The sequence below is a fragment of the Lissotriton helveticus genome, chromosome 4_1 (assembly GCF_964261635.1).
Source record: "Lissotriton helveticus chromosome 4_1, aLisHel1.1, whole genome shotgun sequence".
Taxonomy (NCBI): domain Eukaryota; kingdom Metazoa; phylum Chordata; class Amphibia; order Caudata; family Salamandridae; genus Lissotriton; species Lissotriton helveticus.
Window position 1 is genome coordinate 1144800100 of NC_136063.1, and position 19773 is coordinate 1144819872.

Genomic DNA, 19773 nt, shown 5'->3' on the forward strand with positions numbered 1-19773 from the left:
TGAGTATTGTGTGCTTTGTGACTATCTCCGAGTAGGAGATACTGTGTTGTACTAGATAGTGTTATGTTAATAAATACATATTTTTATAACTACTGTGTGGTTTCATTTAACCAATACTATAAGGTTGCATTCTGGTAAAACAAGCTGCTTAACATTCCTTCACGACTGCGCCTGAAGGCTGCTCTCCACAGCTACCACTTGGATTACTTTCTAAGGTTAACTTTGACCTCTTAAATCACTATAAGGGTTGTTTGGACTGGTGCAGGGTGCCCACTTTAATTAGTGGATAGCACATACCAGGCCAACTTCTCACAATATGCAATTGAGGTCCTTTTTATTCACATCAACTTCTCACAATAGCCATGGTGTGCATTTTATTGCACTGGTTGTAGCGAAATTACAGAAATCCTATTTTACATTTCCCAACATATTGCAGCATATTGTATCCTTTTCATCGGGTGGCTAAAATAAGTATAGGAGAGTATGAGGCAAAGCATATTTTTAGAATAACCACTAACCTTGTAAAAAATTGCTATTGTCAGTCGTTGCATGCTGATGTATCTAATGCAAACCAAAAAATGATGGCATCTTATCAGCCCTAGTGAAGCTACATTGGACGCCCTTTCCATTGAGATGAATAGCTGATTTAGAATGGAGTGTTAAGGGAAATTCAGTAAATTCATAATTTATTTAGCATCCATGCCTCAAGCACTTTATCAGCCCATTTTTAGTGACGTAAATGGCATACGTGAGTCTAGCAGAAATTCCTCTAGCTTCACTTGCTGTCCGCTAATGTGAAGATGTTAAACATTTGATCCACAGTAGGTGGTCTGCCACCATGCCTGCTGGACTTTTTTCCAGGAAAATGCCCATGCCATGAAAGAATGCTAGATAAAGGAATGTATAATGTCCCTAACATACTGTGGAACACCACCAGCCAGAAGCTAAGGGATCAAGATTTGAAGATACTGAACATGTATCCCATTTTTTTTTTTACATTTTTCAGTAACAATTTTTGCTGGTGGTATTTCAGCTAGCAGTAATGGGTACAGGAAGATATTTCACTGGGATGTTTTTCCACCAAGGTGTCACATCAATCTCCATTTCAGTTAAGTGAATTTTGCTGCAATGGTGCATTGACAATCTACCCTACACACTATAGACCATTCAGAAAGTCATTTTGATTTGTTGGCGCTATTTTATATTTTTCTATGATTTTTTATTCCAATGCTTTTTTATTCCTAATGTACGGTTTGATGTTAAGAAGAAATCCTTTCTCTGAAATATTGCAGTGTGATTGACTCCTAACCTTTAAAATTAGCAGATTAGATTGGATTAAACACAGACACTGGGAGTAAAAAATCCAGTAGGAAAGAAAGGGTGCAGTACACACACACACACACCACACACACATATATATATATATATATATATATATATATATATATATATTCACTGAAAAAACCATAGGTTATAGACCATATATAGTTAGGAATTAGCATTTAAAAAACCTTATTTTACTCACACAAAACCATTGAAATTCCATATATAGTTAGTTGCACTAACTATATATCGCGCACCCGCAATCCACTGCTGATCATGTCACATATTACATCATTCATGACATGGTCAGTGACATCACTGATGACATCACTGATGACATCTCAAATGACATCACTGATGACATCTCACTTGACATCAATGATCACATCACTGATGATATCATTCATGTGATAATACAATGCATCTCCTCACACTCTAATATAACCTCCGTTACACCCAGTGTTAAATAGAGAGTATCATTTTTGAAACCATTGACACACCAATACTAGTTACTACATACGCACTCACTGATTCCTATGTCTACACACACATTCACTCATACAATCATTCATACATACAATCACTCATCTTTACAACACTATCATATGCACTCATACACCTATACAGACACTCACACTCTGCCACTCATCCATGGAGTTACTCACACACCTAGTCAGTCCTGAAAAGAATCAATCACACTTCCATTTTCTCATCTATACAGTTAAACACAGAACACCTTACATTTTTGAAACATATACTAACACATAGTTACTCTCTTATAGAATCACTGATACAAGTACACATTGATCTGCACAGAGTCACACACCTCCCAGCCAGCCATACACACACTCAGTCTCCCATACAAATACTTGTGCAACCAATCAATAACCCATATAGCTACTTATATAGCTACTGATTAACACGTGCAGCAGCTTGCACAACAACAGACATACTGATGCACACTTTTAGACAGTTTAGTCACTAACCCGTGCATTCAGTAAGACGCATTTAATCACTCACTCATACAGTCAATCACGCAACTACTAAAACCTTTATTCAGATACTTATACATCCACTCATTCTTCAATATGTAAGACATATTTTAACTTTACAGAAACATACAGTCACTGGATGTTGTCATCAGTGATGTCATCAGTGATGTCATTTGAGATGTCATCAGTGATGTCATCAGTGATGTCACTGACCATGTCATGAATGATGTAATATGTGACATGATCAGCAGTGGATTGCGGGTGCGCGATATATAGTTAGTGCAACTAACTATATATGGAATTTCAATGGTTTTGTGTGAGTAAAATAAGGTTTTTTAAATGCTAATTCCTAACTATATATGGTCTATAACCTATGGTTTTTTCAGTGAATTTAATTGGTTTTTTAATAGCTAATATCAAAACCTTTACAATGTATTATTCTTTAAATAGAAAAATATTTTGTACATATTTTTAATACAATTTTTTTTTTATTATTTTTTTTGTCACTCCCTGGGAAGATAAAGGAAATAAAAAATAATTAAAAAATCCAACAATCAATTAACATACAGCATTTGAAAAGACTATCATTCATTTTTCATTGTAGTACGCTCCCCAGAACGCTTCCCGGTTCGCGGACCGGGCGCTAACCACGAAAAAAAACAAAAAATTTATTTTATTTTTTTTTGCCCTGCGGGGCCCCTTTAAAACCTCCACATTAAACCTAGGGGGTCAGCGAGAATCTACTATGCCCCTTTATAGTTATTTCCCCTTTTTTTTTTGGCCTCCTCTTGTCTCTCGATCCTACCGAGAGACAAGATGGCGGCCGCTCCGGACTGTTTAGAATGTTGACAGACACCGGTGAGCCAATCAGCTTCGCTACGCGAAGTTACGATACGCGTAAGGTACGCGAACCGGGGCGCTGCCTGGTCCGCGCTTACAGATATATATCTTTTTTTGAACGTTAATTTCTCAAAATCCACTGCAGCACATATAATGAGACCTACAAAAGGCACATCGGGCTACCAGTCCCTACAATTTTGCCAAGTTTCGTGCAAATCCATTCAGCCATTCGGGCTAAAAGTGAGGCTAACCGCCCTATGGAAAACTCAATGTTAAAAACACGTTTTGGGACCCCCCTTTTTTCTCGGCCCCCCCTTGACAAACCCCCCCCAAATTTTCAGGGGCTCCTCAGAAACAAAATGTTCCATTTTCCAGAAAATTTCAGCCAATTCCGTCCACAAACGCCAAAGTTATTAGACATAGAATTTTCAAAAATCCCATAGGGAAAAAATCCTAACTATATATACCTACTGGCGACTGCCAGTAGGTAATATATATATATATATATATATATATATATATATATATATATATATATATATATATTACCTACTGGCGATAGCCAGTAGGTATATATAGTTAGGATTTTTTTCCTATGGGATTTTTGAAAATTCTATGTCGAATAACTTTGGCGTTTGAGGACAGAATTGGCTGAAATTTTCAGGAAAATGGAACATTTTGTTTCTGAGCAGCCCCTGAAAATTTGGGGGGGTTTCGTCAAGGGGGGGCCGAGAAAAAAGGGGGGTCCCAAAACGTGTTTTTCCCATGCAATTTTCCATAGGGCGGTTGGCCTCACTTTTAGCCCGAACGGCTGAATGGATTTACACCAAACTTGGCAAAATTGTAGGGACTGGTAGCCCGATGTGCCTTTGCTATGTCTCAAGATATAGGCTCCAGTGGTTTTTACGAAAATTAAGTTTGAAAAATATATATTGGGCTACATTGGGCTATATATATGTTGGAGCCCAAATGTAGCCCAATGTAGCCCAATGTAGCCCAATGTAGCCCAATGTAGCCCAAAGATGGCCACCAGAGACCAAAAAAAACCAAATGTAGCCCAAATATCAGCCAGATGTAGCCCAACTATAGCCCAATGACAGAATGTCCCAGAGTGTTCTAAAGAACAACTAGAGTGCTAACAGTCCTACTTATTACAAAGGTATGGCACACCTGAAGCCATCTTGATTGGAATAAAGTGGTAACTCTTAAAACATTTAATTTAAAAAGGAACAAAATGAGGGGGTTCATTTTGCCATAGAAAGTATGATTAGCGAATATATGACGAAATCCCGCATACCATCAGTCCGCAAAAAAAATCCTTCATGTACTATTAGGCCGCAAATTAAAATAACGAAAACTTTTAGAACGAATATGCCTTTAGCATACACTAAACAACTAAACTACCCTAAACCCTAAAACACTACCCCCAGCATGACCCTACACTACACAAACAGTACAACACTACCCTAAACCCTAAAACACTACCCCCAGCATGACCCTACACTACACAAACACTACAACACTACCCTAAACCCTAAAACACTACCCCCAGCATGACCCTACACTACGCAAACACTACAACACTACCCAAAACCCTAAAACACTACACCCCAGCATGACCCTACACTAGGCAAACACTACAACACTACCCTAAACCCTAAAACACTACCCCCAGCATGACCCTACACTACACAAACACTACAACACAACCCTAAACCCTAAAACACTACCCCCAGCATGACCCTACACTACACAAACACTACAACACTACCCTAAACCCTAAAACACTACCCCCAGCATGACCCTACACTACGCAAACACTACAACACTACCCAAAACCCTAAAACACTACACCCCAGCATGACCCTACACTACGCAAACACTACAACACTACCCTAAACCCTAAAACACTACCCCCAGCTTGACCCTACACTACACAAACACTACAACACAACCCTAAACCCTAAAACACTACCCCCAGCATGACCCTACACTACACAAACACTACGACACTACCCTAAACCCCAAAACACTACCCCCAGCATGACCCTACACTACACAAACACTACAACACAACCCTAAACCCTAAAACACTACACCCCAGCATGACCCTACACTACGCAAATACTACAACACTACGCGTAACCCTAAAACACTACACCCTAGCATGACCCTACACTACGCAAACACTACAACACTACCCTAAACCCTAAAACACTACCCCCAGCATGACCCTACACTACACAAACACTACAACACTACCCTAAACCCTAAAACACTACCCCCAGCATGACCCTACACTACGCAAACACTACAACACTACCCTAAACCCTAAAACACTACCCCCAGCATGACCCTACACTACGCAAACACTACAACACTACCCAAAACCCTAAAACACTACACCCCAGCATGACCCTACACTACGCAAACACTACAACACTACCCTAAACCCTAAAACACTACCCCCAGCATGACCCTACACTACGCAAACATTACAACACTACCCTAAACCCTAAAACACTACCCCCAGCATGACCCTACACTACGCAAACACTACAACACTACCCAAAACCCTAAAACACTACACCCCAGCATGACCCTACACTACGCAAACACTACAACACTACCCTAAACCCTAAACCACTACCCCCAGCATGACCCTACACTACGCAAACACTACAACACTACCCTAAACCCTAAAACACTACCCCCAGCATGACCCTACACTACGCAAACACTACAACACTACCCTAAACCCTAAAACACTACCCCCAGCATGACCCTACACTACGCAAACACTACAACAGTACCCAAAACCCTAAAACACTACACCCCAGCATGACCCTACACTACGCAAACACTACAACACTACCCTAAACCCTAAAACACTACCCCCAGCATGACCCTACACTACGCAAACACTACAACACTACCCTAAACCCTAAAACACTACCCCCAGCATGACCCTACACTACGCAAACACTACAACACTACCCTAAACCCTAAAACACAACCCCCAGCATGACCCTACACTACGCAAACACTACAACACTACCCTAAACCCTAAAACACTACCCCCAGCATGACCCTACACTACGCAAACACTACAACACTACCCTAAACCCTAAAACACTACCCCCAGCATGACCCTACACTACGCAAACACTACAACACTACCCTAAACCCTAAAACACTACACCCCAGCATGACCCTATACTACGCAAACACTACAACACTACCCTAAGCCCTAAAACACTACCCCCAGCATGACCCTACACTACGCAAACACTACAACACTACCCTAAGCCCTAAAACACTACACCCAGTATGACCCTACACTACGCAAACACTACAACACTACCCTAAACCCTAAAACCCTACCCCCAGCATGACCCTACACTACGCAAACACTACAACACTACCCTAAACCCTAAAACACTACCCCCAGCATGACCCTACACTACGCAAACACTACAACACTACCCAAAACCCTAAAACACTACCCCCAGCATGACCCTACACTACGCAAACACTACAACACTACCCTACACCCTAAAACACTACCCCCAGCATGACCCTACACTACGCAAACACTACAACACTACCCTAAACCCTAAAACACTAGCCCCAGCATGACCCTACACTACGCAAACACTACAACACTACCCTAAACCTTAAAACACTACCCCCAGCATGACCCTACACTACGCAAACACTACAACACTACCCTAAACCCTAAAACACTACCCCCAGCATGACCCTACACTACGCAAACACTACAACACTACCCAAAACCCTAAAACACTACACCCCAGCATGACCCTACACTACGCAAACACTACAACACTACCCTAAACCCTAAAACACTACCCCCAGCATGACCCTACACTACGCAAACATTACAACACTACCCTAAACCCCAAACCACTACCCCCAGCATGACCCTACACTACGCAAACACTACAACACTACCCTAAACCCTAAAACATTACCCCCAGCATGACCCTACACTACGCAAACACTACAACACTACCCTAAACCCTAAAACACTACCCCCAGCATGACCCTACACTACGCAAACACTACAACAGTATCCAAAACCCTAAAACACTACACCCCAGCATGACCCTACACTACGCAAACACTACAACACTACCCTAAACCCTAAAACACTACCCCCAGCATGACCCTACACTACGCAAACACTACAACACTACCCTAAACCCTAAAACACTACCCCCAGCATGACCCTACACTACGCAAACACTACAACACTACCCTAAACCCTAAAACACAACCCTCAGCATGACCCTACACTACGCAAACACTACAACACTACCCTAAACCCTAAAACACTACCCCCAGCATGACCCTACACTACGCAAACACTACAACACTACCCTAAACCCTAAAACACTACCCCCAGCATGACCCTACACTACGCAAACACTACAACACTACCCTAAACCCTAAAACACTACTCCCCAGCATGACCCTATACTACGCAAACACTACAACACTACCCTAAACCCTAAAACACTACCCCCAGCATGACCCTACACTACGCAAACACTACAACACTACCCTAAGCCCTAAAACACTACACCCAGTATGACCCTACACTACGCAAACACTACAACACTACCCTAAACCCTAAAACCCTACCCCCAGCATGACCCTACACTACGCAAACACTACAACACTACCCTAAACCCTAAAACACTACCCCCAGCATGACCCTACACTACGCAAACACTACACTACCCAAAACCCTAAAACACTACCCCCAGCATGACCCTACACTACGCAAACACTACAACACTACCCTACACCCTAAAACACTACCCCCAGCATGACCCTACACTACGCAAACACTACAACACTACCCTAAACCCTAAAACACTAGCCCCAGCATGACCCTACACTACGCAAACACTACAACACAACCCTAAACCCTAAAACACTACCCCCAGCATGACCCTACACTAAACAACCACCACAACTCTACACTACACTAACACAACACTACACTACACAATCACTAACCCACGAAAAAATTAACACAAACCCACTTACCTCTCTCGTCATCGTGGTTTTCACAACGCAAATGAATTTACCATACATGCCTTTAAAACGTAATTCTTTGTAAAGGCATGCGCGATAAATGCACATGCGTTTTGAAAAAATGCGGGATAATGGTATGCGAGGTCAATGACCTTGCGGGATAATGGTATGCGGACTGAAAGTCTGCGGGATAAAAAATGCGGGAAAATGGCTGCAAACCATGATTAGCAGCAGACTTCCCTGGTGAGCACTAGCTTTACTACAGTGATCTAATGAGCAACTAGAGTGCTAACATTCAGAATTTATAGCAAATGTGTGACACATCTGAATGCCTTCTTGATAGAACCAAAGTAAACAAGCATTGAAAATGCAATAGATCTCGCCCTCGTTTAAGTTAAAGCCATTCTGTTTGTAATGAGGTGGCTTTTTAGCTTTGCTTTTATTAGTGTTTTTAAAACTTTCATGTAAATAACATGCATATGTATGCATATATGTATATGTATGCATGCATTTATATTTATATAGATATGCAGATTATATATGTTTATATATGTATATTACCTACTGGCGATAGCCAGTGGGTATATATAGTTAGGATTTTTTCTCTATGGGATTTCTGAAAATTCTATGTCTAATAACTTTGGCGTTTGTGGACGGAATTGGCTGAAATTTTCAGGAAAATGGCACATTTTGTTTCTGAGCAGCCCCTGACAATTTGGGGGGGGTTTCGTCAAGGGGGGGCCCGAGACAAAAAGGGGGTCCCAAAACGCGTTTTTCACATTCATTTTTCCATAGGGCGGTTGGACTCGCTTTTAGCTCGAACGGCTGAATAGATTTACATGAAACTTGGCAAAATTGTAGATATGGTTTGCCCGACGTGCCTTTGCTATGTCACAATATATGTGCTCCAGTGGATTTTGAGAAATTAACGTTTAAAAAAATATATATATCTGTGACAGCGCTCCGGTTAGCGCCCCGGTTCGCGTACCTGACGCGTAACGGAACTTCGCGAAGCGAAGCTGATTGGCTCTCCGGTGTCTGTCAACATTCTAAACAGTCCGGAGCGGCCGCCATCTTGTCTCTCGGTAGGATCGAGAGACAAGATGTGGTGAAAAACGAAGGGGGAAATGAAGGAAAGGGGGCAAGGTAGACCCCTCCTGACCCCCTAGGATTGATGAGGGGGATATTAAAGTGCCCCGCGGGGCAAAAAATAAAAAATAAATTATTTTTTTGCGATTTTACGCCGTAGAGGCGCGTCCCGGTACGCGAACCGGGCAGCTCACCGGGCAGCTAACCGGGCAGCTAACCGGCAGCGTAGCTGTCAACATTGTAAACAGTCCGGAGCGGCCGCCATCTTGTCTCTCGGTAGGTTCGAGAGACAAGATGTGGTGAAAAAAGAAGGGGGAAATGAAGGAAAAGGGGCAAGGTAAACCCCTCCTGACCCCCTAGGATTGATGAGGGGGATATTAAAGTCCCCCGCGATTTTTCGCGGTAGAGGCGCTTCCTGGTACGCGAACCGGGCAGCTAACCGGCAGCGTAACGGGAGTCCGCCATCTTGTGTTTTTGGAGCGTCCGGTTCGCGTACCGGGTAGCGTCCCGGTAAGCGTAACAAGGGGAAAACCAAGAGAAACAGTAAAAAAAAAATGAAGGGAATAGATTTCCAGCAAACTTGGCAAAATTGTAGGGACTGTTTGTTTGATGTGCCTTTGCAAGGCCTCAAGATATGTGCACGTGTGGATTTTGTCTAATTAAGGTTAAAAAAAAAATATATATCTGTAAGCGTGCTCCGGCACGCTTACGTTACGGGTTTTGTTTGCGCTGCAGAGCCGATACGTCACGGTTATGCGACGCGTCATGAGGCGTCTCACGTGGCTACGTGATACGTCACGTAATAAAGAATATATTTTACAGCTATAGATATTAGCTTTTAAAAAACCAATGAAATTCACTGAAAAAACCATAGGTTATAGACCATATATAGTTAGGAATTTGCATTTACAAAACCTTGAAAATTCACTGAAAAAAACATAGGTTAGAGATCATATATAGTTAGCTGGACATTTTATTGACATAAAACCAATGAAATTCCATATATAGTTAGTTGCACTAACTATATATCGTGCACCCGCAATCCACTGCTGATGATGTCACATATTACATCATTCATGACATGGTCAGTGACATCACTGATGACATCACTGATGACATCTCAAATGACATCACTGATGACATCACTGATGACATCTCAAATGACATCACTGATGACATCATGACACACCAATACCAGTTACTACATACGCACTCACTGATTCCTACGTCTACACACACACATTCACTCATTCACCCATACAATCACTCATACATACAGTCACTCATTATTACAACACTATCATATGCACTCATACACCTATGCAGACACTCACACACTGCCACTCATCCATGGAGTTACTCACACACCTAGTCAGTCCTGTAAAGAATCAATCACACTTCCATTTCCTCATCTATACAGTTAAACACAGAACACCATACTTCAGTGACATCACTGATGACATCACTGATGACATCTCAAATGACATCACTGATGACATCTCAAATGACATCACTGATGACATCATGACACACCAATACCAGTTACTACATACGCACTCACTGATTCCTACGTCTACACACACATTCACTCATTCACCCATACAATCACTCATACATACAGTCACTCATTATTACAACACTATCATATGCACTCATACACCTAGTCAGTCCTGTGAAGAATCAATCACACTTCCATTTCCTCATCTATACAGTTAAACACAGAACACCATACTTTTTCACACATATACTAACACATACTTACTCTCTTATACAATCACTGATACAAGTACACATTGATATGCACAGAGTCACACACCTCCCAGCCAGCCACACACACACTCAGTCTTCCATACATCCACTCATTCTTCAATATGTAAAACATATTTAAACTTTACAAAAACACACAGACACTAGATGATGTCATCAGTGATGTCATTTGAGAGGTCATCAGTGATGTCATCAGTGATGTCATTTGAGATGTCATCAGTGATGTCATCAGTGATGTCACTGACCATGTCATGAATGATGTAATATGTGACATCATCAGCAGTGGATTGCGGGTGCGCGATATATAGTTAGTGCAACTAACTATATATGGAATTTCATTGGTTTTATGTCAATAAAATGTCCAGCTAACTATATATGGTCTCCAACCTATGTTTTTTTCAGTGAATTTTCAAGGTTTTGTAAATGCAAATTCCTAACTATATATGGTCTATAACCTATGGTTTTTTCAGTGAATATATATATATATATATATATATAATTTTGTTATTTTTTGTTGTTTTTTTAAGTTGCTACTGTAAAACTCATCATTGCTTAGTAGGTGGTCATAACTTACATTTTGTTTTCTGAACTTGATGGTATATTCTTGGCTTCTGCTACCATATCATAATTCAAATCTGTTAATGAAGGTGAGATTATTGTTATTTCTTTTGTTTGTTTCCTCCTTAGATATTACATACCTTGATAATGTTGGAACAACACTATTCCCCAAAAGCCTGGTTGAAAACTTTATGAAGGATTTAACTGGAAATGTTTATTGTAAGTGCTGCATGGTTGCCTTCCTGTTCATCCAATATATGCTTTATCATTTTTTTAATCACCCTATGTCAGAATATAAATTCAGTGAAGCAGCAGATTAGCATAAAGTCAATAGCTTTGAATGTTACTCTGAAATTCCTAAATGCTTTAGGGCCCCTAGCAAAATGCTTCAAATCTCTATCTGTGCTGAATTACTCAGAAGAAACAAGGTCAAGGATCTTAATTAAGGCGTGAGCGGGTCAAATCATGTCAAGTTGACCTGAGGAGAGCACTATTCGATTTAAAAGCATTAGTGACTTACAGTGGAGGAGGTTACTGAAACAGAAGTTGATGGCACACAAACCTTGATTAGTTGGCTACATACAGATACAATTAACCTACAATAGTTATAGATTTTATATAGTTGTGGTGTAGTTCTTGTCAGTGAAGATTATGTATTGGCTGAAGTCAATATTTATAGATCAGGACTGTAGTTATTCTTTGATGGATGAAAAAGAGAAGGCCAAGTGAACTCCATAAGGAAGTAGGTGGCTCTGAGTTGGTGAGGAAGAATGTTCAAAGGCAAAGGCTATTAGAACACATGCAATTTTGAGGAGACACTCGAAGGCTTGTGCAGACTTACTTGTGAAAGGAGATTATGGTTAGAGTCTGTGCTGTGGAACACTTTAAATTCAAAAGTAATACGTTTGGAATGAGGCTGTATTTAGCAAGACTACTGTATTTAGCCATCCTGCTTTGTTCAGGTAGGAAGTGGTGGTTACACCCAAAGTCTGCTGATGCATGTGATACGGCATTAATTCCTCAACGAGGAGGTAGGCCCAATGTCTCGTATTTACTGTTGCACTGTCAAGGTGCTCTCACACGCTCCCTGAATGCAGGGCAGCCTAGGCTGATCACGGAGGGTCAAATGTGAAAATGACGTCTGATCACCTCAAGCGAACCAGGGGGAAGATCCTTTTCGACGCGGATGTTACCCCGCAGTACTTTTAGAACGCGTCCTTTACAACGCAAGTCGTAACCACGACTTGCGCTGGAGGGCGCTAGAGGATAAAGAATAGTAAATTTACTATTACAACACCTTCCCTAGTATCCACGGGGACTGGTGTTAGAATAGTAAATTATACTATTTACTATCCGCGCCCCCAACGCAAGTCGTGGTTACGACTTGCGTTGTAAAAGACGCGTTGTAAAAGCACGCGTTGTGACGGTACGCGTCGTACCGTCATACATCCGCAAACCAGTATTAAGTGCCGCCTGCTCATATGTCCCATCCAACTAAGCTGTTTTAATGGTTACTGTTGGAAATGGCCCGTTTGGCAGGGTTATCCCCAAACTTTTTTCTTCTTTATCATTTGTTTTTCCTGACCTGTGGTTGTTGGTTATAGGACTCCGGGCCCTTTTCCACTGCTGATCAGAGCTAAAGTGCATATGCTCTCTTTGTAAATTTGTATTGTGATTGGTTATCCATGATTGGTATATTTTTTTACCAGTAGGTCCCTAGTAAAGTGCACTGAGTGTGCCAGGGCTGGTAATTCAAATGCTACTAGTGGACCTGCAGCACTTATTGTGCCACCCACACGAGTAGCCCCAAAGAGATGTCTCAGGCTGTGTGCAGTTTGCTAACTGTCATGTTGACCTGGCCCGTGTACCCACTTGCCAGGCCTTACACCTCCCTTTTCTTACACATAGGACATCCCTTTGGTAGGCCCAAGGTACCCCCCTGGGCAGAGTGCAGTGTACGTAAAAGGTCGGACATGTAAAAGTGTGTGTTTTATGTCCTGATAGTGAAATACTGCCAAATGTTTCACTATTAAAAGGCCCATAGGACAGAACAGGGAATGCTGTGTAACATGTTTACCTGCATATCTACCCATAGGAATGAGATAGAAAATTGGAGTCTGGTATCCCTAAACTCAACATTTAATAACACATCTTTTAGGAAGGATGGTTTTTAAATTCTGTATTTGAAAATAGCACTTTTAGGAAGTGGCTACTTTCTTGTTCAACCTTTCTGTGTGCCTCTGCCTGTTTGTGGATTGGCTGTCTGGTTTGAGAGTGACAGGGGCTGGGGTGGCTCCAGGAGTCTGGGTGACTCAGCACTAGGCTGAATAGACCTATCTGCATTTGGAGTGGTGGGGGGAGTAGCACCTGGGCCTGAATAGGCCTGTGCCTGCCTTCCACAATGCTGGCTCTACCTCCTGTGGTGGTGACCCTGCCCCACACAGACAAAGGAAGAAGTTGTGCACTGGCAGAGTTCACCCTGGACTCGTTTGGGCTGGATCCAGGACCCCTCACACATAGAGAACAAATACTTTTGGGGTATAAATATGAGAGCTGAAGCCCCTGAACCTCAGACTACTTTGGAACCAAGGAGGAACCTTTGCTGAGGAGAAAAGCTGAAGAGCTGAAGGAGAAGTACTGCCCTTGCTGTGTGTCTGGGGTTGGCCTGCAGCTGCTATTTCTGCCAAAGGAAGGACAAGGGACTTTGCTGTGTGCTGTGCCCTGGAAGGAAAGTCTCCAAGGGCCTGTGAAGAGCTGGCCTCCTGTTGTGGAAGCACAGGGATATAAATGTTTCCAAGACTACTTTGTGATCAAGAGTAACCTGTTCCCAAAGAGGACAACTGATGAGGCTGAGGAGAAGTACTGCCCTTGCTGTGTGTCTGGGGCTGGCCTTCGGTATGCTGTTTCCACTGAGGAGAGGATCAAGGGACTTTGCTGTGTGCTGTGTCTTCCATGCTTGAAGAAGAACGTTGCTGTGTGCTGTGTCCATCTGAAGAAAAAGTCTCCAAGGGCCTGAGAAGAGCTGGCCTCCTGTTTCTGAATTCCCAGGCACAAAAGGACTTCACCCCCAGCTTACCTGACTTCCTTGCTGGAAGTTCTGACCTGCCCTAAGGTGCCTGTAACTGTGTGTGAGGCCCTTGCTGCTTGGAACTGGAAGCGTGACGCAGCGAGGGAGAAGCGTGACACCGCCGTAGCAGTCGCTGTCGCATTGCCAAGGAAGCGTGTCGCCACTGCTGCTTTTCGCCATCGCATCACCGGACAAAGTGTGTTTCCGGACCATTGCATTGTTAAGGAAGCGTGTCGACGCTGCTGTTGATCGGCATCGCATCACCGGAGAAGCATTTCGCAGGGCCTGTCGCGGCTAAAGAAACCACCGAATTCACCTCATGGCCTTCAGGCATACACACATTTCATGCACGTTGTTGCATTGCATCAGAGACGCCATTTGATCGCACCGGATCATCGCAACCCATCGAGGCGCCATCTTGTCGCATCACCACCGGAGCGCAGGAAGAGTCAACGCATCGCCTTCTCTGCGACCCTTTTGTTTGTTCTGCGTTATGCATCTAAGATACTTAGAGAGAAAAGTGTCGCATTTACCATCTACAAGTTCATTTTTGCAACAACCCTTTTTAAAAACATTCTACTGAGTATTTTGAATTTTTGTTGTTTTGGTCTTGTTTAGTTTATATAAAGAAATTTAATTTTTCTAAACTGGTGTGGTGTCCATTTGTGGTGTTTTCACTGTGTTACTGTGAGTGTTAGTATGAATACTTTACACATTGCCTTTGGGATAAGCCTGTCTGCTCGTGCCAAGCTAGCAAGGGGGTGAGCAGCGGTTATCTAAAGTGTGTATCCCCTTACGCTGACTAGAAGCAAGGGTCCCTATTTGGAAGAAGGCACCTACCTCTGCCAACTAGAGTCCCCCAGTTCTAACAGTTACGCTCTAAAAACTTTAAGAAAATGTTAATGCCCAAACAGTATGTTTAGCCAGACTGCCAAAAACATTTCCATGGAATTTCCGCAAATCATGTTTCTATAACATATGCCCATAATTTTGCCAAAGACTAAATGCAGATTATTGGATGGGTCAGGGGATGATTGAAATGCCCAGGAGGTGCATCAGGAACTTGCAATTGCTTTTTTCATCTATTTCCCAGGGCATTTACATGTTACAGTCGCGGTAGCTGATGCTTGTAGGGCCTGTTCTTAATATGCCCAGGAAAATAGAGAAATTCTTGCCCATTTGGCTGCACCATAATGCTGATGATACATTGTGCAGTTAATGAGAGTTCCACCCAGGTATACCATCAAAGGCAGGTCAGTCCACCAGAATTGACAGACGGAGCAGAAGTTGGAATTCAGTGCTTTGTTTTCCACAGCTGCACTCTCGTACTCGAGAGATCATAGTGTGTGTAATCGGGTGAGTGATCCCAGATTGCATCAGAGATACCCAAGGAGAGGACTCTGACCCTAGTTTCATAGGTCAGTGGAGACCGCATACCCATCATCTCATACTAGAAGAAAGTGCAACTGCCATGCTGTGTCAGATTATGAACAGACATTTGCCCGAGAATGTGACTATTTTCATCCCCCTTGTTTCTTTGCTCTGGCTTTCTTCCTCTCAGCTACTAGCCGCTTAAATCTCTTTTTTCCTCCCAAGTCGATTTTGCCTTGTTTGTCTCTCATCTCTCTTCTGTCTCTCAGATCTCTCCTGTCAGGTCTTGTTTTTTTTCCCTTCTTTGCTCTGTTTCCCATCTTACTTTATTGCCCTGCCCTCACTTGCTCTCTCCTGCCATTGTTATCTCTTCCATCTATCTCTTCCACTGATCAACATTCATCTCTCCTTTTTCTGTCACTTGAAGATTTGTCACGGGCCCTCTCAAACATCTCTCTTCAACAACTGTCTCTTTCTCATAGTCTGTCTCCTTATCACCATGCTGTACTTCTCACATAACCTCCTCAGCTATAGGTTGCCTACTTCTTAACTGTCTTCCTATTTCATTCTTATCATTTATCTCTACGGCTTCTTTATCACCTCTTTTCTCTTATCTGTCTCTTTCTCATCTGTCTCTTTATCAACTCTCTCACATCTCATTTGCTCTCAGCTGTTTCTCACCAGTCTTCATCTCTTTATCACATCCCTTTTGCCTTCTCACCCCCAGCTCTCTCTTGATTATCTACTCCACACATGTGCACCTTCCCTACTTTCCCAGATGTTTCTTCGTAACCAGATAGTCTCTTTATCACCCCTCTCTTTCTCACCTTTCCTTTTCTCTCTGACGTCGCCTATGTCTGTCTATTTGTCACCTCTCTTACACCTGCCTTCTACTCTCCACCTCGAACTCTCCAAATGGTCTCTCTTTTGCCTGTCTCTTACCTGTAATATATTTCTCCGATGCATCGAACTCCCTTGTACCTATCTCATCTGTTTCTCTCTCACTTCTGTCTCATGAGTGTTCCGTGTCTGGCTCATCCCTGCAAATGTCTGTTTTTCACCTCTGGCTGTCTCTCTAATAAGTACATCTCACCAGTCCACACTTCCCACTTTTCAGCCAGTTCTAACCTGTCTATTGCCTTCTCAAATTCCCTAAGCGCTCTCATACTAGTCTCTTTTTATCACCTGTCTTATTATTTTCCCCTATTCTCCCTCTCTGAATAGTCTCCTGCTCTCCCTCCTATGTCAGATGTCTCTTTTGCACCCGCTCCCCAGATGTATCTTCCAACCTTACCACCTATTTCTCACACCCTGCCTCCCCGTCCATTTCTGTCTCGCTTAGCTGTCTCTTCTCATCTGTCTCTGTCACATCTCCTACCTGTTTCACCTTTCTGACCTGTCTTTCCTTATCTGACTTTCTGTAGTCTTTTTCTTACCGACCTCTGTGAGCATAACTCTCACACCCCTCTCTCCTCGCCCTCTGTGAACATAGCTGTTGTATTTTTTTACCATAAAAATCTCCTGCTCATGCCGGTGTTGTACTTTGGGCTGCGTTCTGCAATCCATGAACATGTTGAGTCGTGGAATACAGAAGGATCTCCAGCTTATCTTTGGTTGTCTCTCTGTAAATCGCATCACTTTGCTGCTGGAATAAATTCACGTATCTACAATTGGATTGGACTGAATTATATTACAATTTCTCTCTCACCTGTATGTCCCTGAATGTCTGTGGCGTCGCTAGGACATCGGCCTCGTAGGGCTGTTGCAACATCTGTAAATGCCCTGGTCCCGGCTTGCCACCCCACCACTGTCGACAGCTGGAAAAACAGACACTACCTTAAGTCTCGGAAGGACGATATTGTTCTCATTTACATTTCGTGTTTTACTTGCTCATTATTTCCTAAGAGTTTTTGCTTTTTCTACGAAGGTGTGTTTCTGGATCTTTTTTCATGCGACACATTACGCATGCCTACTACGCATTGTGAAAACAGTCTTTCCTATGTAGCGCTGTGAGTTCAGGTTGTTGGTGTGCCACAATTTAGAGATGTGGAGCTCAGGCCGAACGCGGACAGAGTTCTCACAGTGCCTGTCAGCATTCATAAATGGGTTTGGAATACATATGCGAAGATTCCCGCGGCGCGGTAATTACCAAACACTACGGGGGTCGCAATAAAGACTCAATGATGTAATTACTCTCCCAGCGTGGTCCCGACTGCAGGATCCCGGGCCACATCTCTTTATTTTTTATTTGCGCATGGCGTCATGTGCCAGCGCTCTTTCGTCACCTCCGGGCATGGGTAGACTGAAAAGCTACCCCGCCGGAGGATATTACATTCCTTCTAACCTGTATTAAACAATAAACAAAACATCAACATGTAGATCTGTTACCAGTTCAGGGTGTGCCATTGGTCCTCAGGCCGTATCTAGAATGTTCTCCCTGTGATGATGATAGGGGGGGCCCACATCCTGTGAGACTCCACCCTCCGGGGATCTCACCAGGGAGTCGGACAGTCCTCTATCTGGAGTTCCGAGTGGTAATGGTGTTTCTTCATCAGATCTGTCCGGATCATCCATGGGGATAGTCCCTTGGCCAGCCTCCATCTCTTCAGCCACTCTCCGGTGACTTCGACCAGCTTCCATATGATCCGGTCTTGAAGAGTTGGGAGTTCCAACTTGGACCTTTTTGAAGAATGATATATTCCGAGTGAGTTCTTCGGTTCCTCTCTGGGCTGTTACCATCTTGCCGGTTCGGCGGATCACTGTCCGCAGACGCTGTTCAAACGGGAGACGGAACTCGCTCCTGGGGTGTCTGTCTCTGACATAGATTATGTCTTTTTCTTGAATGGTCGACGCTCTCGCTCTTCGGTTAATGCTAGCTCGGTTGTTGCTACAGGTCCATTTGGCTAGGGTCCTCGGGTGTCGATGTGAGCAGGGCCCCAGTTTGGATGGCCCAGTTTGGGTGATGGGGGATAGTTTCACGCACCACTCGACCCATGCTTGCCGGTCCCGGTGCTCTTTCAGTGGTGAGATGAGGCGTCAATCTATATTCTCTCAGGAAGCTATAGATGGCTCTTTGAAGGAGTGCCATTATCCGTCTTCACCATTTCAAAGATCCCGTGAGTTGCAATGATCTTTTCTACTTTTGTAATTACCTCCATGGCTGTTTGACCTCCAATGATTTCTATCTCTGGGTACTTTGTGTGATCATCGATGACCACGAGGGCATAGCGCTCATCCGGCAGATGTCCAAAATCAATACTGATGCACTCCCACGGTTGTCGGGGGTTGTCTTCAGTGATGAAGGTATGAGGACGATCTGGTTGGCCTGACACCTGGCACCATTGGCACGTTCTAACTGTCTGCTTGACCATCGGGTCCATCCCCGGGAACCACACCTTCGCTCTTAGACGAACCTTTGTCTTCACCACACCCTGGCGCCCTCTGTGTGCGAGGTCCACCGCACGTTGAGCAAGGCTTGAAGGGATTACCAGTCGTGGACCTCTGAGCAAGCAGCCACTGCCGTCGACTGAGAGTTCGTCCTTGATCCGCATGATCGATTTGAATGTGGCCTTCGCTTGGGGGGTCCGACGGGACATCGGGGTCTGAATGGGGCACCAATCATTCGCCCGAACTGTGGTGATGACTAGTTGCAGACACTCATCGTCCCAGGTGGCCTCTATTATAGCTTTAAATCTTATC

The 19773-nt window shown here is 43.4% G+C and overlaps 1 protein-coding gene across 1 annotated transcript in view; it reads left to right on the forward strand.

The window, feature by feature from the left end:
• LOC144828121 (molybdenum cofactor sulfurase-like) overlaps window positions 1–19773 on the forward strand; it is a 650078-nt gene that overhangs the window by 195506 nt on the left and 434799 nt on the right. Inside the window, exon 2 of the mRNA XM_078686242.1 lies at window positions 11766–11855. Within this exon, the coding sequence (XP_078542368.1) occupies window positions 11766–11855 (90 nt within the window). The remainder of the gene's footprint in view (window positions 1–11765; window positions 11856–19773) is intronic.